General features: G+C 37.8%; 1 protein-coding gene across 2 annotated transcripts; it reads right to left on the reverse strand.

The window, feature by feature from the left end:
• Positions 1-11,257: 11,257 nt before the first annotated feature.
• On the reverse strand, positions 11,258-25,685 carry RB195_003807 (uncharacterized protein; the record flags this gene model as incomplete). 2 transcript variants are annotated; one of them, XM_064201616.1, is made up of 15 exons in its annotated part: positions 11,258-11,277; positions 13,198-13,219; positions 16,781-16,960; positions 17,024-17,119; positions 17,190-17,404; positions 17,737-17,949; positions 18,014-18,119; positions 19,679-19,795; positions 20,344-20,436; positions 20,502-20,612; positions 21,518-21,680; positions 23,546-23,760; positions 24,632-24,734; positions 25,329-25,431; positions 25,495-25,534. In XM_064201616.1, the coding sequence occupies 15 exons, from the start codon at positions 25,532-25,534 to the stop codon at positions 11,258-11,260; spliced, it is 1,797 nt and encodes a 598-aa protein (XP_064057496.1). The 2 variants fall into 2 exon arrangements, with proteins under 2 accessions (XP_064057496.1, XP_064057497.1); XM_064201615.1 differs by lacking the exons at positions 11,258-11,277; positions 13,198-13,219; positions 21,518-21,680; positions 25,329-25,431 and adding exons at positions 19,075-19,221; positions 19,379-19,467 and having other exon boundaries at positions 16,679-16,960; positions 18,014-18,156; positions 23,659-23,760; positions 25,495-25,685.
• Between the last annotated feature and the right edge of the window lie 443 nt (positions 25,686-26,128).

Genomic DNA, 26,128 nt, shown 5'->3' on the forward strand with positions numbered 1-26,128 from the left:
TTTATGAACGGGAAACGAACGAAGAACGCTACGAAGTTAGCGACGTCTGACTACAGTTGCACTGGAACGCGCGTACGTTCGTATGCACTCAGGGAGTGAGGTGAGCGGGCGTGGTCGGCACGCGGCACAGCCGTCGCCACCACCTGCAACCACAACAACGAACATACTACTCGTTTTTTACTCAATCTGTCACCTATATACTATAGATAGATCTATGTGTGATCTACACGGCCGAGGACAACTATTCTGGAAAGAACTGTTCTGGTAGATTCGGCTGTGCAACAGAAACGAATTGATGTGAGGAAAAAGGTGGATGATTTCAATAAGGGAAAAGAGGAGAGCGAAACAGTTCTTCTTTCTGAAATTCTTCAGGCATTAGTTTTTGGATATAGGTCCGCAGCGGGTCAACTGACAACCTCAGCTGTTTTTAGCCTGACTGCAACAGTTCCTAGCTACCACATCTACTTAAACGAAGTAATGAAAAGAAGAATAAAAATTCCTGATGTAGTGAAACGCAGTTCAGGCTCAGATTCTTCCAAGAAATCTTGTTTTGACGTATTTTTTGAGCTCCCGTATCCTGTAACCATTTCTTTTTCCTTCTGTACTGATTAGAAACACAATTTTTAGGTATCAAAGAAAAAGTAGGTTTTTTTTTCATACCTAGTGGTTGGATAGCATCGTGCACCTCAATTTTACACAGAACATCAAAGAGTATACTGTATCGTATAACTAAGAAAAAACCTGGTGTATCAGAAACTCGAGAATGTCAAAAAAACATCTCCTTTTCTTGACTTTTCTTTTTTTGTCGTCCTAATGTACCACTTAGAATATGTAGCCTATAAAAAGTTAAAAGGATTTTCTCAGAAAAAAATCCAACTAAACAGGAAATAGGAGGAAATAAAGTCGCACCGAGCTATTTAAAAACTCTTCCAGTATTTTTTTCATAGCCTTTAGTTTTTGTCAGCGTAGCGTAGGTTCGGCAGCAAAAGCAGTTTGCGTAGTAAAAGCTATATTCTCCGTTCCGTTTGAAGATGTAATACGACTTGTACTCCCGCTGCTGCACGATTCACACAGAGAATTTGCTTCGAGTTTTTTGTGTCAATCATTCGCTGATACGTACTTTTGTTGCACTCCCACACCACACAATATTTTCGGGATTGGTTGCTTTTAAGCTTTTGCGATACGAATGAGCCGTATGGATTCATCAGCGCATTTATTGCGAAAAGAATCGTAGAATCAAATGTTTGCACACGTTTATACCTCCGCTTCCATAATCAATTGAAAACGCTCCGAAGTTTTTAGCTAAGCATGGCCATATCAAATCCGCGTAGTTCCTTAGCGACACCAATTATAAGTTATCTTCTGTACACAGAGAAATTTACTGCGTTTTTTTCCGCAAAATTGGTAAATTCAAACTAATGTCAACAAAACAAACAATGAACAAACAAACAAATTTTGCAATGTCAAACCAATATATTTGTCATTTCTGCGATTTAATCTTTTTTGGGGCAGTTTTCAAAACTCTGTTTTCTACTAGAAACTAATCAGTCAACAGAAACTCTCACTGATCTTCAGGTCTGCGTTGCAACTTTCATTTCCAGGTGAAATGTTCTGGAATTCTTTTATCGTTTCCACCCTCTCGTGGATACGATTCTCTGGCTGTTACAGCCTTGCAGTGGCGTAATCACCACCCTCGCTTGGCATGCAAACTCTGCGGTGTAAAGTAGACATTGCGATCAGCTGTGACATGTCGAGGAAGAAGAAAAAAAGAAGGATAAAGGGAGGAAAGCAGCGCTAAGTTAGTCCTGGCGTAGTACAACTCCAAGGAAGAGAAAGAACACGATAAAGTGAGAAGGAACAGAAGACACGAGGAAACAAAAGTGAAAAAGCAAAGTTCTTTTAAGTTTCCTTGTAAATAATAGTTGTAAATGTTGATGGCAGTAATGAAAAGATTTTTGATAAATATATGAGTAAAATCGGAATGATCCCTAGTAAAATAGGAGGAAAAGAACGAAAAAAAAGTTCAAATGAAAGAACTGGGTACGGAACGTAACGGAGAAGCTGATGAACCCAGGTAACCAAAAGAAGTAGAGAAGGAAAGAGGGAGAGAAAGGAATTTTCAAAAAAAAAAAGAGAAAAAATAGAGGTGTGATGGAATCAATTACAGAATAAAAAAAGTTCAGAAAGTACTCAGTGTGCGCCATGGTGCATAAAACCACCATTGCAGATAGAAACACAATAATGCGGCTGCAAGGACCTAGTCAAGATGAAGAGAAATTTATTTATTTTCGACGCTGAGATATATTTATATATTTTATTTTTATTTTTATTTTATTTTATTTTATTTTATTTTATTTTATATATATTTCAAACATCTTCATTATTTTCCATTTAATTCGAAATTTACTGGAAATCTTAAATTCTTCTTCAAAAAACAACCTAAACATGTAACGTAGTGTTTCAAAATATGAGAGGAAAAGGTAAAATAGGCTTTGAAAAAAGAGAACAGGAAAAGAGGATCATAATAAGAGATTCCCGAAGGCATAACGGAACAAGGATAGGAATGATTGGAGAGAAAAGAATAACTACGAAAAGAAAAGGGAGCAAGAAAAGTGCTTGTGAAGAAAATATTCTGCGGAAAGTTTGAAATGAACAATGCCATGCCCAAGGGAAAATAGGATGAACTCAACAGGATATCTGCAAATGACAGTTTTGCAGAACAAATTGTTGTTATTGATAGCATCTCGAGTGGAATGCAGAAGGAAAGGAGAGAAAAAAAGCAAAGAATGAGAACACAGATTAATGGAAAAATATAGAAAAATCGCTTAAATCTGCTAAGAAAAGGTGGTGAAAGTTGTAGTTGGTGAATTTTGACTTCTTTTGTATCGCAAACACCTCAGCAATGCATGAATGCATTCTAGATTCCCCTCCAAACTGCGTCACTCTCTTCAGAATAGCTCTTCTGATGTCCAATCCACCTGTGTATCTCAGGTCTGAGGTCACAATTTTTATCTGCAGTGTCAAAACTAGCAAGTGCACTTCAGAGCGTCTCGACAAACTCAATGGACACTCTTAGATCTGTGCCTTCTTAGATCACTTTGTGAAATCGTTAAAATCACTTGCAGCAGCAAACTTTGATCAATCAAAGCTAAGAGATCCTAAAAAAGCTGTAGAATCTGAATTATGAACGGCCACATTTCAGATTGCGGCCGTTTATCAAATAGAACGAGTTCATTTCGGGACTGGCGCACACATTCATCCTCCGGAAAACTGTAAAAAACGGAGGAGGAGAAAAATTAATTTAAATTCTTCGAGAAGAATTATGAAAAGGCAGAAGCAGGGGGATCCTATTACAGAAGCGGTACCCTCCTCATGTATGCGCTCCTAAGCCTAAAGAACATTTCAGTTTCTTCCTACTTAAAAAGGTGGGCGTTTAAATATTCCGGAACAACTTCGCATTCCGTTCTGAGAGAAACAAGGAAATTTCTTTTTCTTTTCATTTTGAAATTTGAAATTTCTTTCTTTTTTCGATCTGTGGTGGAATATGTTTGATCATAAATGAGAGCCGATCACTGCAACCACGAGAAAACAGTTGACCGTGTTCAACTACCCATCCATCTCTCTGTTATGACGTGAAGAATTTTCTTTCTTGAAATTTTCAGGATTGATGGGGAAGCCAGTTTCTTGACAGCTGCACATGAACAAATTCCCATTGATGAATCTGAACCTTGTTATAGCCGAAAGTACTCCAACAAACGACCCGAGATATACCAGGAAGTGGAATTAATTTCTTTTTTTTTTGAGATTTTCCCTCTTCTTCCTACTCAAGAAACAACCAGGGGTCTCTATCTTATGCTAACCATAGCTTTATTGACAAACATGCGTAAATATCGAGGATTTTATTAGTATTCGCAGCAATTCTCACTTATTTTGAACTTCTTAATTCTTTCAGAGACGCGTTAGAATTTCGGAAAAGAGAGAACACTGCAAATAAATTTATTCTATCTACCACACATATCTTCTCAAATGAGGGCGGATGTAGCAGAATCGGTAACAGCTGTCTCTAGGATCAATCGGAGGTTCGAATCCACCGTAGTGCCAACCGATCTTTTCATCTCTTCGGGGTCGTTAAATCGGTGCCAGACTTGCTTGGGAGGATAAAAACAATTTCTAGATACATTGGCTAACCCCCACAAGTCATTATCATAGGATAAACACTCGTTCGTAAACCTGAAACGATTCTGAGTGGACGTGGACGTGGACGTGGTGGTTTATCCTGAGTGGATTGGTTAACCCCAGACGCTTTAACTTTCTAATATCCTGAATCCTACAGGATTTAAAATTTACTTCCACCACATGAAAATCTAATGTTTTACATATATTGATACGTTATATTATTACAGAAACAAAAACAAAACTTTCACGGCATAGCTAAACAGCAAAAACATTTCAGGACAGCCAAATTATCGCGAAAAAAAAACCGTATGATGACCCGTTTACTCACATTTCAGCTGATCATCACCTCGACTATCATTGACATTTTTCGTTGTTGTCGAAAACAGGGTCAAAGCTGGTCGAACAAGAGAGTTGACAACAAAATGAGGTACGTATCCTGTATCATATTGTCAACAACAATATTAAGTTTCAGCTGAAACGGAGCTTACGTCAGAAACGTGCGCTCATTGAACAAATTGTTGCTCAAGGAACAAAAACGTGCGGTTTGTTTCATTTCCGTAATCATAACCGCATTGGCGCATCCACACGATTATTTGCAAGTAGCAAGGGATGCTGCTTCGAATAAACGGTTAACTTGAAGAAATCTGTTGCTATCGTGGAGCTCCCCACTACTAACCTTGAGCAAATACTCATTCGGAATCACCTATATGATCGTATTTGCAGGACACCGGAGTGTAAAATATGCCCGGATAACAAAGAGGATGATTGCATGAGTTCATGTGTTGTTCATATGATTTCCTGTGTGCAGTGTGGTGACGAATACATAGGAGAAACAGCTAGACCACTATCTATTCGAATCAAAGAACAGCTGGACGGCCAAAGAGAATCATTTGACTCCACTGCATAAGGTTGTCATAGGGTGCGGCTTCATAACGGAAAAGATTTTGAAGTTAAGATCACGAACCTAGTATTGCGGCGAAAGGCTTTGAAGGCTTTTTGATTCCACTCCAAGGGCCCAAAGATGAATCGCAAAGAGGAATGCCTCTGCATTACGCGGGAACTCGCGCCTTATTTAAGGTATCACTCCACGAATCTGCAGTGGTACGGATTTTCGGTGGAGTATTCGTATACGGGGTGAAAAAAATCCGTACCACCTCAGATTCGTGGGGTGATGCCTTTAAGGCTGGTATTTGATTGCGCTAGTCACCTCACAACAGGTATTTAGCAGTAGCAGGATAGTCACCTGATCGTAAGGTACGATGTTCTCTTCTACTGGCAGCTATGAGGCCCTACAGTAAACGTAGGACTTTCTTTGTTGGGCGGATAAGGCGTTTGATCGGATTAATCACGTTCGATTTCATCCTTTCAGTCTCTGAAGAAGGCGATATCACCGAAACGTTAGCCACTAATAAAGGATTGTAACAACCTCGTGTCCGGCTCAATTAAAGAAAACAATTATTGAAGAGAAACCTGTTAGTTCGATGAAAATGAAATATAATAATGCAAAAGTTACTACTTTATTCGAGGTAGGTCACTAAATTATCCTCAAAAACATTTCGGACCTCCGAACTAAAACATTCTAAGTACGTTGAAACATCTATCAAAATGTTGTGAATGCACAACCACTTTGCATGAACGCCTATGCCCTTTCACGAAATGTTGAAATATTCCTAATTCCCTGGAGAACTATTTGTACTCGATCAATCAAGAAAAATATACGGCTATTTCTTAAAACAGACTTTTCATTCTTCTTATTTCTTATAATATTCCAATAGATTAAAACAAAGGAAAAATCAATTTGTTCTTTCAAACCTATGTCAAAATCCATTCCATCGTATCCATTCGATAGCTCTTTACGAATTTGATCTCAAAAGCAGCATACCATGGATTTGACTTGCTGAGGGAATCCACGAGGAAAGCTAAAGATGAGTTGTAGATTTCGGATGCGGCGTAGTTTCGCTCATCTCTCAATGATCGTCGGAAGACTTCGTTTTTCAGGACGATTTCAGTTGCAACGCTCCACCGTTGTGCACGCGCTGCATCCAAGTGCGTGCGGTCGAAGATTAATGGGGCCTCTTCTCCGGCCTATTCAAGTAAAACCATCCAATGGGCTGCTAAGGGGACCAGAACGTGTACATAGAGGACCATTCTAACGTAGCACGTAGCAACTAAAGTGTTTCCCAAGTCGTTCTTCACGAAAATTAGGGAAATATGAGCGGAACCACGACGGATCCTGAAATCTACGACTCTATCTCTAGCTTTTCCTGCCAATTTTCTCACTACCCCAGGTTCGGAGTATGCAGCGTTTAAAGGCATCAATCCACGAATCTGGGGTTGGGGGGAGGGGGTTTCAGGTGGGTTATGTTTATACGGGGTCGAGGATTATGAGAAAGAGAGTGATTCGGTCCATTTTTTCCTAATTGCCGTAGAAAAACGGCTCGGAAGATGCGGCTTCGAGCGTTCTGAGGCGCTATTTTCTACAACGAGTTCGATTGGAGCGCGCCAAGTTTGTGCATGTGCCGCATCTTCGTTTTCACGGCAATTAGGAGGAAATGGACGGAATAATCCTCCTCCCCATAATCTACGACCCCGTATAGGCATAACCCACCTGAAACTCGTACCACTCCAGATTTGTGGGTTGATGCCTTTAAGCTAAACTGCTTACCTCCGTCATCGCATCTTGTTCGAAGATCGATAGTTCTCCACTTCAATCTAAATCTTCTTAGCCTATCACTTATTTGAGGGGAGAAAATACAGGATCAGATCTGCGTATTTCCATAGTTTTTCCTCCAACTGTTCTATGTACTTGCTTGAAACGAGGACCATGAAACGAAGGCATAGCTAGAACCAGCGTTCTGCTTATGCCCACGGGCGCTCGAGCTAACTCACAGATCGTAGCCGCTGGGTTTTTCTCTCCACTAATCCTCGAAACTCACCACCGGCCTTCAAAATTTTTTTTACTTGCTGAGTACGTGAGACCGGCTGTTTACCAGCCACAGTAATAATTTTTCTATTATCACCCGTCAGAAACACTCTAAATTGTAAACAGATAAGCATGTGAGGAGCGATGAGGATTTTTGAAAGGCGATGAAAGCCATTCGACGAAAAATTGTTGGAAGCAGGCTGTCCGAGTTCGAAGTGGCAGAAAAAAAGGGTTCGGTGAATGTCTACAACTTTTCTAAATTTCTCGCAAAGACTAAAAGGGATATGAGATATTTCCGCAGAAGGTTTTTTTTTTCAAAGAATACATCTAATGAGGTCCCATAATCAAACCACGTATAACTTGGGCTAATAGGTTCTGATTGTTTGACTTAAGCACAAGTTTAACTTCAGTGACAAAAAGATCATGTCCAATATGGTTTTTCTTGGATACTTTCTAACTTTTAATTTTTTTTGAAGAGAAATTTTCTAATTTCTGGTGTTTTTAGAAAGGGATCGAACTTCATTTCTAAATATGGTATCTATTTTGAATGAAGTGGGAGGGATTAAATTACCACATTACACGAGAAATTTTTGCATGATCCCCGAAGAAAAATTGACGCGTATTCCTATAAGTGCACAAGATTTTCTAGGATTAACTAAGAACTCCAATCATCAAAAGAAGGATTTCTGCACTTTTAACTAATGATTCGGCAAGATCTTCATCCTAACGCTGATTCATTTGAGAATTACCTCAGGTACTGAAAAAAGCATGTTCAACTATAAACACCATCGATGTTGTGAAACAAAGCAACTTCTCGAGTTTAATATTTGAAAAAAAAATTACGAAAATAAATCACTACATAGAATTTCTTTCAATTGATTCGGGACTGCTCTCCAACATTCATCAACGGAAAAAAACCTCAGAGGAATTTATCCTTGAATCACTCAAGTATAAAATTCTACCATATGGCCTTCTCGATTCATTTTGGCCAGTAGAGTAAAATAATTTAAAGTTGAAATTCTGTACTGTACTAGTTCAGGAAGGATTCTTAGGAATCCTAGAAAATGCCTACTTTCTAACTACTTCACGGAACTGTCTTGTTCTCTTACTGATCCCATGTTTACCAAAAACATGTGCCAAGCATCAGACAAGGAGAGTACCGCGGACGATCAGTTGCGCCCAAAAAGTTTTTCCCTCCTCTTTCAAAACGAAGATTAATGGAATTCTTGAAAGAGTGACACTGGCAAAACAGGATTTGCAACAGCTGGAATGCTCCGCAATAGGTGTCAACATCAAGTAAACATCGCTGCATTCCAGGATATTGTAAAGCTAAGCGGATTTCATCAACAACCATGCAGACAGTGTTTATGGCTTGTCAGAGAAAAACTTTGGCAAAGTGGTGTGGATTTTCTTTACACTGAAAGCGCTGTTTAGCGAGCGATGTCAGATGAATGAAGATAAACGGATCCAAATAGAAGCTGGTGGCATCTCCCGTTAGTTCCGTCGCTACCTCGAGCGAAAAAAAATGTTTGATGTGTAAACATGGTAATTACTGGTACATAACAGTTGTCATTAACTATATAGTGATCAAATTCAAATAGTTCGAACTTCTGGGGCATATGGAAGCATCAAACATGTTGGCGTATAAGTTTTGATGTTGAGCAACCGTCCAAAAACAGAGATATCATTTCGATCCGACCAGGTCAAAAAAATGAGAAAAAAATGTGACAAGCAGAGAAAGGACATGCGTTGCGTTGCGGTCGCCTGGTTGAACGTATCGGAAGTCGACATGTTGGTTGATTTTACAAGAAATAAAGAAATAGAAAGATAGAAAAATAGAAAAATAGAAATAGAAATAGATATAGATATACAGATAGAAATATATACCATAATAAATCAAAGTTTTAATTTTCAACCACATTTTTTTGAATATTTACATCGTAGCGTAGTTTATGATTCACGATTTTCACAAAATTTTCACGTGTTCGCGGATATGCTTCACCTATTGCGATTTTTTTTGACATCTAGTAGGTACCACTGCTTTCGATGCGAGCACGTCTGTCCCCGTGGAACGTCTTGCACGTGAAGGTGGGGATACGACGGAAAAGCTATCACGTGAAGATAACTTTTTCTGGAACTTTGATCCAGAAGAAGATATGTTGACTCTTGGTAATATAATCAATGAATAAAAAATACTAAAGAATAACTATTAAACATAAGAACAATAGATATATGATATCAATTGCGTGGCTATTTTCACAAAAGTTTTTCTTCTCGCTAAACGCGGAGTATCCTTTATGGGTAGTCCTTTGACAAGACGCTAAGACGTGAAGAGCATAGAAACGAATCAAAGCCTCAATAACAGAATGGTAAGTTCAAAAATCCATGGCTAATGTGGTCCCTTCAGGGAAAACTGAGCAACGAAGTGGATTTTTTCCTCGGCAAGCAATTTCGCCACCCCGATTATGATCACAGAACAACAGGAAACAAACATTGGAAGACAGAGGTTATGAATACGGTAACCTACTAAGCGTTATCCACAATAATGCCTCACCTATCCATTGTCTTTTGTTTATTTGTTACGGTACTTGTTGTTGAGCAGAATATTCCCAACAATTATAATTAGCTCAGAAATTGTGGAAGAATCGTATCATACATGGAAATAAATTCCAGAGAAAGGGCGAGCAGAAGCAAAACGATTTCTGAGTGGTTTTTTTAAATTGCTATGTCTACACAGATCCATTAAAAGGCAGCACCTCACTTAATCGACGATGTTGGAATTTTTGAGGGAAAAGATAGGAGAAGGGGTGTACATAGTTCAAGCGTATGAGTGCTACTACGCTCAATTCCTCCTAGTAATTCAGAAAACGATATGTGAAGCAGCTAAGCTGTGTGATCCCGTTTTCCCGACGATGCAATTTATTACGCGTAGTACTAAGAACAGTGGAAATCCGCAAAACTTTTGCGATTATGGAGGTGGGACAACCCGCAAAGCTTCTGCGATTATGGAGATGTTTCTATCCATAACATGTTAGAAGTTTTTACAAAGTTTTCTACAAGAAAAGAGAGGATGAAAAAGAATATTGAACAGAAGAACATTCATCTCAAGAAAAACCTTCATGATTTTTTTCCTAGCGGAGAAAAAGATCGCAAAAAAAAAAATGAAAAAACCATCCGAGTATAAGACACATCCTCACAATAACCAATAACTCCGCTGTCTGACAAAAACTGCATTGTTCTTCATTTAATCAAAATATATTTCTTATTCATGGAAAATTCCAGCGAATTAATGCTCAGACTAAGACCCTCTCACACCTCAGTTTTTTGTTGGAGCACAATTTAAAGAAAATTATCTATTTTTGTTATTTTTTAACATTGATGAGCACCTAATTTGTAAACTTCTGGAACGCAGAGCGTCACAAAAGAACGGTGACACACTTCAATTTCTTGCCATCTAAGGAAATTGTTTATCGGAATTTAATAGGAATTATTTTTTATAGGAAATTATCGGTGCATTCACAGCTACGTATGTCTTTTAGGATTGTTACTTGTTGGTGGTTGTTTCAAAGAGCATAGCGCGTCAAAGTTTATGCGCAAAGCATCCGAAATGAAAAAAAAATATTATTTCCGTCATTTTCTGCAGATATTCTGCAGTATGATCCAGTAATCCATAGTGGGAAAATGACAGTCATTACCTCAGTGAGCAAAATATTTACTATTTGCAGTGCAAGAGATATGGCTGGAAAACGGTCATGAATAGTGTAGCTCAGATTTTTCGCGATTACTTTATCAGACTACACATGTTTCAGGAAAATTTTTGATTCTTCTAGAATTCCACATGAAGTGGGAAAAAAGAAAAATGAGAAGAACTGATAAGCACCTAAAATAAAAAAAAAACTAAAGAGAAAAAAGAAGAAATGAAAAACTGATAGGTTTCTATTAGAAAATTTAGAAATTACTTCTGGATGAATAAGTCCCAAGTTCAAAAGATGAAAGACCGATAAAAATCTTGGTTCTGCTCAGAAAAAGTTGTTCGTGATGGTTTTTGGATGGTTTAGAAAAATAGGAAGTCACGGATTTCAGCGAAATGAAACGCACCTTGCTGGTATCCTCACTTTGTTGAGAATTCACACATTGTTGGGATTTCCGAATTAAAACTCAGCTGTCATCTGCCGGTCCTGAAAAATTCAATTCACTAGAAAAAAAGAAGTATATTTGTACACAAAAATTACTGAAATGGTCACTATATATTCTCTCTCTGGTCAAAATTAAGAACAATAATAGTAATAATAATTTTAATAACAATAGTAGTACGTTCAAATGAATTATTTCAATTTTAATTTCTACAATTTCACAAATGTACTTCATTACGAGAACATGAAGGTATGAAAAACACCAGGAAAGAAATTCCGTGACAAAATAATTCAGATACAAATTAATTCAGAGACATATATTCGAAAGATTCAAAAGAAAAAAAACTTGGAACGCAAGCGGCGAAATTTCGCGGGTATGTGAGGACGGAGACCGCTGGTAATTCCAGCAAGCATCGGGTCGCTCTTTCTCATTTTTTTCATATTATTTCTTTTCTTCCGTCCTCATTCCATTCCTGTCCACCTAGTTTCGTATTTAATTGTCCTGTAAATTTTGTCATGGTTGTTCCTGGTTTAAATTTCGGGTTCATTTACTTATCTCGTGGATGTTTACCACGTATCCTTGCCCTACCTGCCAAAATCGACCCGATCAATGATCGTGCCTAGATCTACGCAACTCAGATCCTTCACCTTGATTTTTCTGCAGAGTGAACAGAAGAAAGCTCCCTCTAGTTGCTGAAGAAAATTCTCGAGACAGCTGATTTGACGTGTGCAACATCCGTGAAGCATCTTTGAATTCTTTCGTAGTATGCATTCCATTAGAGATATTTTTTACACAGATTTTTTGAGTGTTCGACACTGACATGCAGATAACAAAGATTCTTGCCGGGCCACGAATCGAAAAATTCATGAAAAATTATTGGTGGTGTCGAAAAATACTTTATAGAGAGAAATATTTTATTGTATTGTCATATCTGAACTGCCCGAGAAGCAACGTATGAACTCGACAAAGGGATCAATCGATAGATCACGTGGAAAAGTGACTGCTGTGTCAAATAAACCTGATATCCACCAAAATACGAAAGTTTAAGTTTCTTTCAAAATTACACCAATATTTACCCCCCTTATGTCTGGATTTAACATGATGCTGTTCAGCTGCAGTTTCACCTACTTCTCGGACACTTTCATGAACGCGGATAGCAGGATGATAGATAAACTCCATAAAAACGACCACAGCGGATTCTCATAAAGTTGCTGTATTTTGCTGCGCATGCAATAAAAGCCCACTTCAATATCATATTCAAGTTAGCTATTAAAGTAACAAATAAATTGAAAAAATACAAAAAAGTTTCCACAAGAATAGTTCTTCTCAGATAATTTTCCAGTCCGGGTAATCAACAAAGCCTACCTTCCTAGCAACCTATGTTTACTCTTTTATCCTTCATCCTGTTCAGCTAATTTTTCTTCAGAATGCTTTTCTTTTTTCGTGGTCGGACAGTTTACGTTTAAAAAAAACTGCTAAAGTTCTCTTATCAATTTTGAAATTGGAGGATATTTAGTGTAGTAGGAGTTTGAACCTACATTTCAAACAACTCATATGGGGTTTGGATTTGATGAGCTGTTAAGGGTCCTTCCGGGATTTTCAGAAGGGATTGAGGTCGTTGAACTATCGATAAACCTTATAGAAGACCTCTATTATCTAAGCTTTATCCTGAAAAACAATGGCAGCTACGAGAATGACGTCCAGTAAAAAAGTATTGAGCTCAGTTCGTTATCCAACCTCCGACAAAGTGAGTGGTCAGCTAAAGTTGTGAAGGCGTCAATGAGAAACAATGGATGACGTGTTACATAAGACAAAAATTGATCCTACTACTCTTTTCTTCGTTGAAAAACAAAAACAGGATAATCAAGGATAAAATGTCTGGCGTTAATCAGTCCGTCGCCGGTCCGCTAACGCGTTCACTTCAATTTAAAATCGTTTGAGGGTTACGCAAGTGTGTAACTCGCCTATAAAGTGAATTGCAGTTTGCTAGCCGATGCGTCAGTTCAGCGTTTTTATCCTCCCACACAAATGTGATAGGAATTTTATCGGATTAGCGGAGAAATGAAGGGATTATCCGGAACTAGAGCGGTTTCGGACCATCGATATCGATCGTGCTGACCGAGTAGAGTCACCGACACCGACAGCGCTGTATCCGAACTCTGAAAACTTTTATTCTTTTTTTTTTTGTAAAAACTGAGCAAACGCCAGTAATCTCATCAGTAGACGAATGATGTCGTAGGAAAAGTAGAGTAATTTACTGATGTGGTTAAAAAAAATCATCGTTAATGTTGTAAAATTTGTAGAGAGGGCAAAACGTCTGATCTTCATCAGCCATAACGGAAATCCAAAAAAAAAATACGAGTGAGCAATCGATCCGTGAGCATGTGAGCAAGGATTCTGTTTTCAGATTAAGTTAGAGGATATTTCAGCTGAACAGCTCACAAGCTTCAACGTTAAGTCATGGAGAACGATTTTATAATGTTTAAAGTTAACTCAGTTTGATCCGGCTGCAATCAATGTTCTTGATCGATCGACATGAACTCAGAGTCAAATCGTCAAAATCGAAGAACGCAACATATCTGCCTTTGGATCAAAAATTCAGGTAAAAAAGTACATTTCAGTATGGTGAGGTTTGATAATCCACAAAAATCCCATGTTTTCTAAAAAGTATGAAGTTGTTTTAGTTGAAGAAGTGTCGCAAACTGTTTCTGACTATTCCGATGCCTTTCAAGGGGTTGAAAAAGATGGATTCAATGTCTTAATTTAATTTAATCTTTAATCCATAAAATCAAATACATACGTGTTGTATCACCATATGTTTGGCATTGTTTTGGTAGTAATACGAAGAAAAAGTAGTATTACTGACGAAAAAAAAATTAAACATATCGTGAGTGGAAGGCTGGATTGACTGAATTCGTCAAATTTAGACCCAGATCAGACAGAAAAAGATTCACCTCTGTAGTAGCTTACTTAGTTTTCTCCATATTTTTTAACATTTATAACAACGTAAAACAATAAACGATATCTTACGGTTTTTAATTAGCCACTCCAAACTAAAACGGATTTTGGTACTTTATTTATTCTATTTATTATTTGAAATGACGCACGGAAATTTCATTTAGCAGCAATGAGTCTTTTCAAATTTTTAGTTTTACTTTTTTTGTCACTCTTCAGTGATGCAAGACGGTATCGAACAAGGGAAGCCTCTGTCCACATGAAACGATCGTGATGTTTTGAACTGCTAAATAAGCTGCACTTTTAAAATAATCCATGACACTTTTAAAATAATTAATAATTTAAAATAATTAAAGAAAGTGTGCATGTCTATATGATGAATATATCTGAAGTGAGGAATTACTAATTATAGAGAAAATATGAATTGCTAATTACTTGCAAAAAATCCCATGAAACCAAAGCTATCTAAACTTGTTAAGTGATAAAAAAATACAGATAGTTCTTAGCTTGCTTCACGAACCTCTAGCCAAATAATATTCCTTTAAATGGATCATTTTAAAGAAAAAAATTGCTAGATCCGTTTTGACTGCAGAGTTTATTTTACTGGATCTAAAACGAATGTACGGACTACTACGAAGAACAATGATAGACATTTCCAGAGCAATTGAATTATTAAAAGTAATTACTGAAATATTTCCACGGTGAATTAAGAACAAGAAAAATAATACAGAAACAAATAGATCCCCTCATGTGTGTAGTTCCGAGCAAACGTGCAATCAATCCAAAATCTCATGCCCACATTGAAGGATTTGACCTCCACCCTGACCTCACAGTCATAACGACATATTACTGTTCCAGAAACAAAACGTCCTAGTGCTATATCTTTCAACATGAACGTGAAGTAGGAGAGCATAGAATTTTTACTCTTGCAAATTTTATTTTTCACTGATGAATGTGTTAAAAAATAAGAAAAAAGATTGATACCTAACGCCAACGACTGTTGGAACTTCTTCCAGGCACAATTATCCCTCATCTTGTTTTTTTTTTTCACAACTTTCGTTAACTAACTAAGTTAACATCACTAACTCATTTCCGAGGTTCGACAAGGTTTTCAATGCCTGAATGGTAGAAATCACCCGGTTTCCACTCGAAAAAATTGTCCGGTCACGCATTTAATTCTACGTGCACGTCGGTTTTGGTTGTGTATGAATAACATCAAATAAGCCATAAAAATTTTAAATAGAAAAATTGAAAAAAAAACCGAGAAAAAAACGTCTTAAGGATGTGCGGTACCGGAAAAACTTTGGTATAGTGGGTGGAATACGCGAAAACAAACAGCGTTCACCATTTCAAAGCATTGTCCTCTTTTCATATGTATATTTATAAAAAGCAGTTTCAGTCACAGCAGCTTATCGTCTCAATTACATTTAACGAAAAAAAAGAATAGTGTCGAAAATATTTGATACGGTTGGATCTTAGATTTTATGAAATAAAGAACAAGCAGCAATGAAATTAAAGAGTCAAAACCGGGATCAAAGAAACAGAGAAAAAATCTCAAAAAAAAAAAAAATCCCTCAAACCAATGCTTTCTTTTCAATACATTTTTGATTTCCCATCTAATCCATGATAAACTAGATGATATAGTGAGTATCCTTGTGGTAGTAGTTAAGTTACGGCAAGTTTACGTACATTACAACAAATTTAGCGTTGAAATCCTTCTCCTATACGCATGCTTACTCAAAATGATAAATACAAGAGAGTTATTTCTTCCAGAAACATGAAATCTTATGGAATACACGCTTAGCTGGATAGTTGGATTTGAAGATCCAACTAGTATATATACCGGTCAATTATATATTCCATGAGCTTCCAAGGAAAAAAGGAATAAAAAGAAAGGAAAAGAAGTTTTTCCAGAAATAGGAAATGCGAATAGGTGGAAAGCTAAATGAGAGCATCTTTAAATTATCGAAATTTCTTGAGAAATTGCAGTTAAATAGTAGAAGTTTCTCGAAAAAAAAGATATTGAATAAGAACGGATGTATATTGAAAGTAAAGATATTGGGATTTCAATAGGAGGAAAATTATGTATTGCTTCTTTTTCCCAAACAGTCCTGGAATCAATAAATTGGTTCCAGGACTGTTTGGGAGAATAAAAATACTGACTTGAATGAATAAATACTAAGTTGCCTTGCCTCCGCATAATCGTTATACATGTATGCTGCACAAAGATTTATAAAACATTTATAACATCCTGAATTGAACTCGTATGCCTAAACACATCCAAAAGGAATTGGTCAACGCCATTTTATACAAAAAATTACTCATTTATTAGTGGGAAAGAACTGAGCATTTACACGTTACACACAACTAGGCGTAGCTTCTGCGACATTTCTATCTGCACCTATCAATTAAAGAAGAATTATAAATTAAAGCAGTCAAGAAATAGACGAAACCACTAGAACTCTTAGAATGAAGAATAAATGAGGCGGATCAAGACAAAAAAGTAGGTGATAATATGTTCAACGACAACGCTGATTCTGTAAATATCGACGGAGACAGCACTGACGGTGACAGTACGACTCCCGACAGTACTGTGGGTGAGACAACATCCGGGCATAGAACGAATGGTGACAAAATTAGCGGCGACAACACGTACGGATTGATCACGTTCGGTGAGAGCACGTACGGAGAAAGTACGTAAGCGTTGAACACAGCGGCCGACAACACATTTGGGCCCAACACGTAAGGGGATAAAATTAAAGGATTCCCCACCTGTAAAGTAAGGTTACTGTAACGTACTCATTATTCCATAGAAAGAACGAAGAGAAATCAGACCTGAGGAGAGATCACTGGAGGACTAAGAAGCAGCGGTGAGACGATACTTGGCGAGAACAAACTTGGAGACAGAGTAACAGGTCCGAGCACATTCAGCTGCACGTTGAAACAAATTAGATTTCACGTACAGTACGTACACGTACGTAAACTCAACTGAAGAACTAACCGTTAAAATAGTGGGCGCAAAAGCGAACGGCGCCAACGTAGTGTGTCGAAAGAACTGAATTGTTATTGTTCGCTTGTAGCGCCGATGTAAACGCTTCGGATCTGACGCCAGTAGTCGAATGGTGTTTCGTAGGGATTCTTCTCGCTCGGCGCGATTCATCGCTGCATACTCGTCGATGTCAAACGGAAGCTTAGCCAGAGTAGTGTTCAGGATTCCTGTTAATAATAGAAAATTTGCGAGGTACTGACAAATTTCGAGTCCTCGTCCTCGTCGAACGTGGACAATTTTCCACAAATTTCGGGGCCGGTTAAAAAACCTGGCGGACCCACATTACTATATAAAATAATTTCATCCAAATATGTCTATGCAGGATTTTCCGGGAAGAACAATCTTCAAACTTCCTGAACCATATTATGTTTAAGAGACAACCTGAGTAGCACAAAGTAAGTATCCGTTCTCCGAAGGATGAAATTATGTGTATGGATAAAATATCACCCCTTCATTCGAGAATGTTCAATGTAACAATATGGTCACAAAATGAATGCACCTTCTTTTCCGTACAACTTCGTCAGTTGTTCTTTATTCAGGAAGGCAAACTGGCGACCAGCCAAGTCCTTTCGCTGCTCGACAACCAAACTGTTCCTGATCTCCTCAAAAACACTATCGATTGCAGACGTAATTTTTGTAAGTTCACCGCCTAATCCACTTCTTCCCACGTTTCTGAGAAGATCCATTGACTTCTCGACAACACTGTTCACACCTGAACATTTTCACAAAAATTGAGAGTTGAAGGAAATAAACTCGAATTTTCTCCTCGGACTAACCTGCGACATCCATTACCAACTCCAAAATGGAGTCGCGATCCTTAGGATTTAACCCGGATTTTTCGAGGACTTCCGGTATCGGAAGAACACTGTTCCCAGTGTCATCCTTATAGAAAGGAAACAGATCTGGTGACAGTAATTTCCTGAACAACCCGAGGTATAAATAGTGATAATCGTAAGCGTCAAGTAGAAGGATAAAAGCTGATACAACAAGGAAGAAAAAGAGTAAGAATAAGATTGATTTTAATGAAATTCTCCACCTAGAGAAGTGACCTCATGGTTGGAGAGGAAAAAAAAAGGGAAAAAAAGATGAAACGAAGAAGGAAATGCGTTGGGCATTCGAATCACGACTGAAAAAATGAATACGATTGATGGGTTAGAGGGAGCGTGCCATGAAAGTGGCACTCTTGGAGCCTTTACGGACAAATATAGGGTTCCGGGTGCAGATTACGGGTATAAGCATGGCCTGGCTCAATTCCTACTACTCATCCTGAAAAACAGCGTGGGAACGGTGCACGATGTACGTTAGAATTTTTGTACACGCTTCTATTCCCTCAGTAGCCTGCTCATTAATTTTACTTGAATAAGGTGCTGCAAAAACTTCAAAGATTTTCGACTGTTCGCTCTTGGATGCAGCGCGTGCACAATGGTGATGCGTTCTTACGTGTCTCGTAGGAACAAATGCCGTTTTCCACGCCGCTTTTCGGGACCTTCAGCGAGAATTGAACGGGGCCAAGCACATACTCCTAACCTACACCTCAAACTCTATATTTGCCCACAGAGATCCCTTCACCATCGGTTTCGTGAAACGCTGTCTTTAAGAGAGTAGGGCAGAGCTTCCTACAAACGTTCAGGATAAAATACATTAGCACGCTATTCTCACTTCACTCCTACAAACACGAATAGATACTTTGGAAGAAACTTTGGAAGAAAGACTAGGTAGTGGAAGTCAGCCGAAGAATGTTTCTAATTTCTGTGCAATTAAGGTAGAAGCAGATAGAGTTGAAATGAGCGATTTAAGAAAACTAGGAATAAAACAAAATATTTTCCATAAATCTCACTTTGATTTGCTATATTTGTCAGGTAGCAATGGTAGAATTCGTGGAGATAGAAACTGCGAATTGACATCGTTGGTATGTCTAGATACAGCATCCACCAAGCCATATACACTTTCGTCAACCGCTTTCTCAGGCATCAGATCACGGAATCTGTAGAACAGCACCATGAAACTTCAGTGATCTTGGTGTGAAAGCCTCAAGTTTAAGTTCACTTTTGATAAATTCAAAGATTAGGGACAATTTTACCTACTTATATTGGAATGCGCTGGAATTTTCAGGAACATTCTTCTATCGTCTGTTAGAAAACCTTGTTGGCTTTAAGAGGATCCTACGAAGAGAAGACAGAGCAGCTAGGAATGCGGTACGGTTGCCACTCAACTTCTTTCCCAAAAAGAGCTTGAGAAGAATTTAAGGGCAGGCGTCCGGCATTTGGTGAACATTCATATGAACCCTGACTCTAACTCCTGGTTTGATGGAGTGTTCAGGATCGCAACAGAAAAAATCTCGTACAAAACACTCCGATTACATCAGAGATAAAAGTAGGGAAAGCAAAAAAAGCAAAGAAATGTATACGGTCCTGAAGAAATTCCGAAAAAAGGTTCAAAACCTGCCTTTCGGTAAAGCTTTTCTTCTTTCTTAACGGATTATTCTTGCCAACAACCATATCCAGCATCCGTTGTTTGAATTGTCCTTCACGTTTCATTTCCGTTACTTTGTTTTGCAACTGAAATTAAATATAAAAATATTTCAGTACATCAGTTGACAACGACTCCTACTTTGAAGGAATTTAACATCTTGTCAGACTCCGCCAGTTAATATGAACAATCTTTTAAAAAAATCGACTAGAAACAATACTTTGAAGGATCCATCACAAAGGGTCTACATAGGGTCTTGATCGCAATATTTTCAAGATTCAATTTTCCTATTAGTTGAACAAAACAATCATAACAACTCACTAAACTTTGGGGGTGAAACAAGTAAAACATCCTATAGTTACAGGAATTAAAAGGTAGGTAAAATAGATTCGGCCTCTTTTTATTTTTTTAGTAGCTACACATCTGTATCCCTTAACGACTTTCTAACCTTTATAGGCGGAAACATTGTTATTCGTCTTCAATAAAATCCTCACCCTAGAAATTTGAATGTAATTCTATCTACATTCTACACTAAATAATATATTACGTTATATAAAAATATAATATACTAACATACACTATACTAATATACAAAATATAAATAATATTCTAATACATCTACACTAAATTATCTCACCTGTTGTAGCTTCATATATGAGCTGTGTAATTTAACTCCGTTCGTTTGATTCTTGACAGCTCTCCAGATTGAACCGAGGAAGTCAGTTATAACCTAGGAGTATGAGTAAATTTGTAACTTGTACGTAGTGTCACGAGAATGGAGTGAAAACGTCGTACTTTCGCCGGTGTCCTTTCCTGTGTTATTAAAGATGGTAATGACTTCATGTTTCGGGGTTGATATGGCATATCCATGCGATCTATTCTCTTTGCCTCCTCAATCGTTTCTTTCTGAAGAGAAGCGTCACACTTAATGTCTTTCAATTGACTTTTTCCTGCCTTTTATACGCTATACATGCATTCGTCCTTACTTATCCTTGCCCAGGAGACTGCAAAAATCCCGTAGTTGAACTGAACTCCTGGGGAAGAGAGAAGCAAAAAACTGCCTTCCTGTCTTAATTGAATTCAAATAATGCCAATCAAGCCTACATTAGTAACTGCTCGATTTGATAACAGTCGTTAAATTAAGAAATTAAAATAAAATGGCTACCAAGTGGAATAATTTATGTAGAAATGTGTGGCTCGGAAAATTACGATTACTGTGGAGATGAGCAGAGGCTTTTATAAATAGTTCAAAATACTTTGGAGATCAAAGTCAAAGCCAAAGTTTTGTTGGAGTGGGAGTATTAATTATTAATTAATTAATTATTATTATATTATTATTTAATTAGAACACCGTTCTCTCTCTCTTTCCCTCTCTTTTAGAAGCACAAATTTATGCAAAAATCCCTCATAGGTAAAACGTACGAAAAATGAAACCTTTCTGGAATGTAGACAACTCAAAATTCTCCGAATTCAACAAATGGAAAAGAATACTACTCAACTGGGTCTGAAGTAGAATATTTCTACTACTTCTATCTCTTTTTGACGTTCGCACAACTACTGTACGAGAATTATTTTTTTAATGGTGCCGAAGTAATAACACCCTAATAAAACTCGCACCAACAAGGACTTCAACCTTGAATCCTCGGTTTAGGAAACTGACATTCTATTCACTAGGGCGCAGCGTCTTGCAGATGTTTATGTCACTATTTTGTTGGGCCATTAGTTTAGTTACAGCGGCAAGATGACTTTAAGAGAACTTTAAGAGAGTCGTTAACTTCCACACTACCGCTATCGATCCAATAAGTACTTACATTCCGAAACAACGAGAGTACGTTCCTTTTTAGGCGTCGCGCCATATTCGGTGACCTCAGCAGTTTCTTCTCTAATTGCTTCCTCTTTCTCAACTTTATTGTCTTATGCTGTCGATCTTTTTTCTGTATTCGCTTCGAATATCCATTAGTTCTTTTTCTTTTCCTGAAATACTAATACAATATCGTTCTTTTTTGATTTTGTAGAGAGAATATAAAATTCAAGATAACTTCAAAACTGGCAAGTGGCGTGGATCAAGGCCCACGCTTATTTATTTAGCGGACATCTACGTGAGTAGAAAACACGAATTAGATCTAGGAGTAGGGAATCCACGCAAAACCGGTTGCCATCCAAATTGCTGTTGCACCAATCAAAAATTTATGCATCTGTTCGAAAGGTCGAATGGTTTATGATGTGATATCTATTCATATGTCGAGAAATCCTATGTTATGGTTTAGCACTATTGCGAACATTTATGGCCTTTTGTCGGGTTGATATTAAAATCGTAATAGGTGCGACTACCGGTGTGATCTACATGTTCCGGAAATCCTGCCGGAATCCAGTGAATGAAAATAAGAATAAATTCCTTAGTGATTGTAACTGCTATAGTTGGCTCTGCGTCTTCTCTTTCTAGCTTTTTCCGGTTTTGAATTCTCTAACTCTGCGTATTTCCGATTCACGACACTACATCTTTCACGCCGTAACAAGGAATCAATCAAAAAAAAAAACCTCCGCGCAATTCTTTTTACTTATAATCCATATTTTTCTTTTTTTGAGAATAATTGATTGATTTTAGAAGATATTCAAAAAAAAAAGCGCTGGGGTCGTTTCGTTATGCCTGTTCAGTCTCTGGGATCTTCGTATCATCAATGTTTTAAGAGATTTTTTGTCTGTGGGAAAATAAGAACAAAGAATCCCTTCGAATCCACATGGCGAATTTGCTTCTTCGAAAATCAACGCATATGTAACAGATTCACAACTGAAAGGGAAGGATTTCAGCTACTAGTAAAGAGAAAGTTATCCAGACAGTGTTTTTAGGGTATCAGATGAAAGAGAGTGGTAAATCAACACAACTTGATTCCCCTTTAAAACGGGAAGACTTTTCAGTGGATTCGAAATAATTAAATACAAATGTCCGCTACCGACTACACCCGTCTACTTCGGGGAAACTCCAGAAAAACGAATTCGATTCGTCGAGAACGAAAATTCAAGAAAGTAAAACAAGATTTCATTTAATTACACTTCCAATTTTTTCCGATTACTTTTGCTGAGGAGCCAATCTTTCAATTATGTGCCACAAATTGGTGCGCTCGTGCACTTTCATTGTAGACAAATTCTCGTAGTAGACGTGCAAAAAAGAGCAATTATAAAAATTATTTTTTTTTAAATCTTAAATGGATGTTAGAAAGATGGACTACTTTGTGTAAGTCTTAACGTATCTCCAATGATAATTAGTAGCAAAAAAGCTGGCACGGGAAAAAAGAATTGGCAATAGTTTGGATTTTTTTTTTCAAATGCGATACACGTTCCGTTAATGCCGGCTTTTAAGATACGCTGTTAATATTTCCCGCGGTTTTGGAATATTGAAAATAAGATAGTTTTGAAAAATTACTTTCTATTGGACTACTCTTTGGGGATGACCGAAAGAGACCTCAAAAAAAACTATTCGGAAGAAGGTATGTTTCGTTAGAATCTCTTAAGAGGACATTACGTGTTGCACCGCACACTGTGACTGATCTGAGTTAGAAAATAAGTTCAAGGTCCCATCAAAGATGACATTGATAAGAACATGGAATATATAAAAACTTTGAGAAATTTCACAGTTCTTGCTCTTTTTTTCATTGAAAAAGTATATTGAAGAAAAAAAACTGTGCAAGACTTGTAATACTGTGTACAAAATTGGCTTTGACATTATCGGAGCATAACAACGAAATAGGATTCCCGAAAAAGTGCAGATATTCGTGACAGGAATTTTCAGCAACGACACGTTTCAGTATGACATTAATCCCAAGCTGAGTACAAAAGCTGACCTTGATGTTTTATGTATCTTTTTTCTCGAGGATTTTTTGAAGAGTTTTGACTTTGTTGTCGAGTTCAGCTTGAGCAGTTTGAAGGCCCGACTTTTCGCGAAGTCTTTCACAACCTTTCGGATGAGTTTTCTCTTCTTAACATTTCTGGGACGTTTCAGATCCTCGCCAACAAAATCGTAGTAGGAACGATGAAGTGCATATGGGTATGACGTTACCTGAAATGCGTATAAAACACCTCAATGACATTCTTTTATAGGATTTTTCTGTGAACAGAGCGACATTCCGTGCAAGGACGTTCTCTAAGTTGTGAAAATGTAAACAGAAAGTTGATCGACCAGAACAAGGATTCGTGTGGAATAGAAACCATGAAGGAATCGAAAACGAAGATGAATACAGTACGATGCAAAGTTAGCCGCAAAATTTAACCAATTTGGTGCGAAAAAAGTCTCAGCTATGAAACTCGATGTTTCCGAACTATGCTTGAAATGTTGATGAATTCGAAAAACCTCGTCGAAAGGCAAACAGGCCAAACGCCAAAAGAGGCTCTGAGGCTGAGCTAACTCGTAACGTGTAAATGCTATGAGTTTGCGCGGAAGTGAAGGGAATTTTACATTCTATTTCTACTAATCCTGCCCCTTTTTACAATTTTCAATTTCGCCTTTAATTTAAGAAAATTACTGTCGCAGCCTTTGGGAATTGTTGTTAATTATATAGATTTTATTTTGTCATTTAGATGTTCTTTTTTTCTGACCAAGACGAAGGAGCTCGTATGCATTCAGAAACAAGTTGTGAGGGGAACTTTTGATGTTGCGTTGTTTAAAGTAACAGGTAGGATTCTGGATGTGATCCTAAAGACTCTTTTGGTGCGAAAAGCAAAGATTTTTCCACAAATTCAACAGCAAAAGTTCATATAAGTGGTGAGATCTGGAGATGAACTGGTAATCGAAATGGTGCAGCTTTCATGGATCCAAAGAGCTATGCTATCCAAAGATCCTAATATGTCATAACGTTTTTCTCGCATTGCTAAGAATCCCTCCTAATAAACAAGCTATTGATTCAATCCCAAAAATCCAAACAACATCGCACCAATTTCTTGTCGAACGCCTTGACGAGACATTTCGCTCCTGAACGTACATCATGTTCCTTTTCGATACTGTCGAGACAAGCCACAAAAGCACGTCGATTATTCCTGAAAACAGTTGCTTCCCCATGTTTGTATTTCCGGAACTGTAACGGACCGCAAGAGAATGGAATGAAGTAATTAAAAACAAATTAACTGGGGCCAGAGATTTCTCAGAATTCCTTCCATTTGTTGTTTTCCTTCCATGGAAAACCGCTTACAATCAAGAAATTTTTCAATAGTTTGACTCTTTGAGTCTAATTTTATTTGTTTAGCCCATATTAGTTACTTCTTTTTCAACGACTTTTTGTTTTACGCTGTCTTTCCTACGCGATCATAGTAAACACACGAAATCGCATTTTGTTCACGCTTTGAAAAAGATAAACACATTTTAAATTCTAAATATATAAATTCAATTTGCAGAGAAGCTGTCTCGAATGGCAAAAATCTTTCTTGGTCATAACATACTTCACTTCCCGCATCTCTGGACAAATTCTTACTTGAGGAAAATAAATTATACCAATTTCTATGCTGATTCTACACTATACATTTTTCCAAAGAATATTGTAGTGCAGAAATTTTACAGTTCTTCCTTGCCTGTCCATTTTCATGTAGAGCTCTTTGCCCACAGCTCCCAGAAGGGAGCTCACAGCCTGAATATACCAGCCATAATGAAGTTGTTGCACCCTCTCCAACTCTTTTTTGGACATTGCTAAGCTTTCCATATCTTTTAACTTCGCCGATGAGGATGCGAAGCGGCTGAGCCCTGAAACACATGGAAGTAACAATCTGACCGTCTCCAGTATCGTAGATTACAGCACAGGCTCACCGAAAAGAAACAGAAGCCCAAATACGCTTCTTCGACGCATAGCTGGCACCGAAGGTACGGTGGTGATGGAATGAGCCGTGAATTGCTTCAAATTTAAAGGGATCGCCTTTCACGGTGGAGGCGGAACGAGGATTGCCAGCACGACGATGACGAAATATCGTCTGGAGGGCGGAGGCGGCCGAAACCGACATCTGTAGTCGTACCACGGATATCGCTGCGGCGCGTGCTCGAAGATCCTCTTCCGGAACTTAGGATCGGCACTTTATCACCTAAGTATCGTGATGGATGTCATGCGAATAAGAGAGATCTGCTACATTGGGTTTGTAAAAACCGACGAAACAAAACAGTTGACAGAGATGTGTTAGAGAAAAAGCATTCACAAGGAAGAGAATAATCCTTTAAATATGCAGAAGACATGCAACTGTTTCCTTTAAAAAAAATTCAGTGAATAATAATAATAACCTAATTACTCCAATAATTCTCTCAAGAGTTTCACACTTAGAAAATGCTTCGCTATCAGTCACACATCTTTTTCCCTTGTTTTTTTTGTTTACTTAAGTATGTTTTCGTGCATCTAACGTATTCTCACAAATAAATCTCATAAACAGACCATTTTCGAGTTATCCTTCGTCCT

The sequence above is a fragment of the Necator americanus genome, chromosome IV, assembly GCF_031761385.1.
Source record: "Necator americanus strain Aroian chromosome IV, whole genome shotgun sequence".
NCBI classification, from domain to species: Eukaryota; Metazoa; Nematoda; class Chromadorea; order Rhabditida; family Ancylostomatidae; genus Necator; species Necator americanus.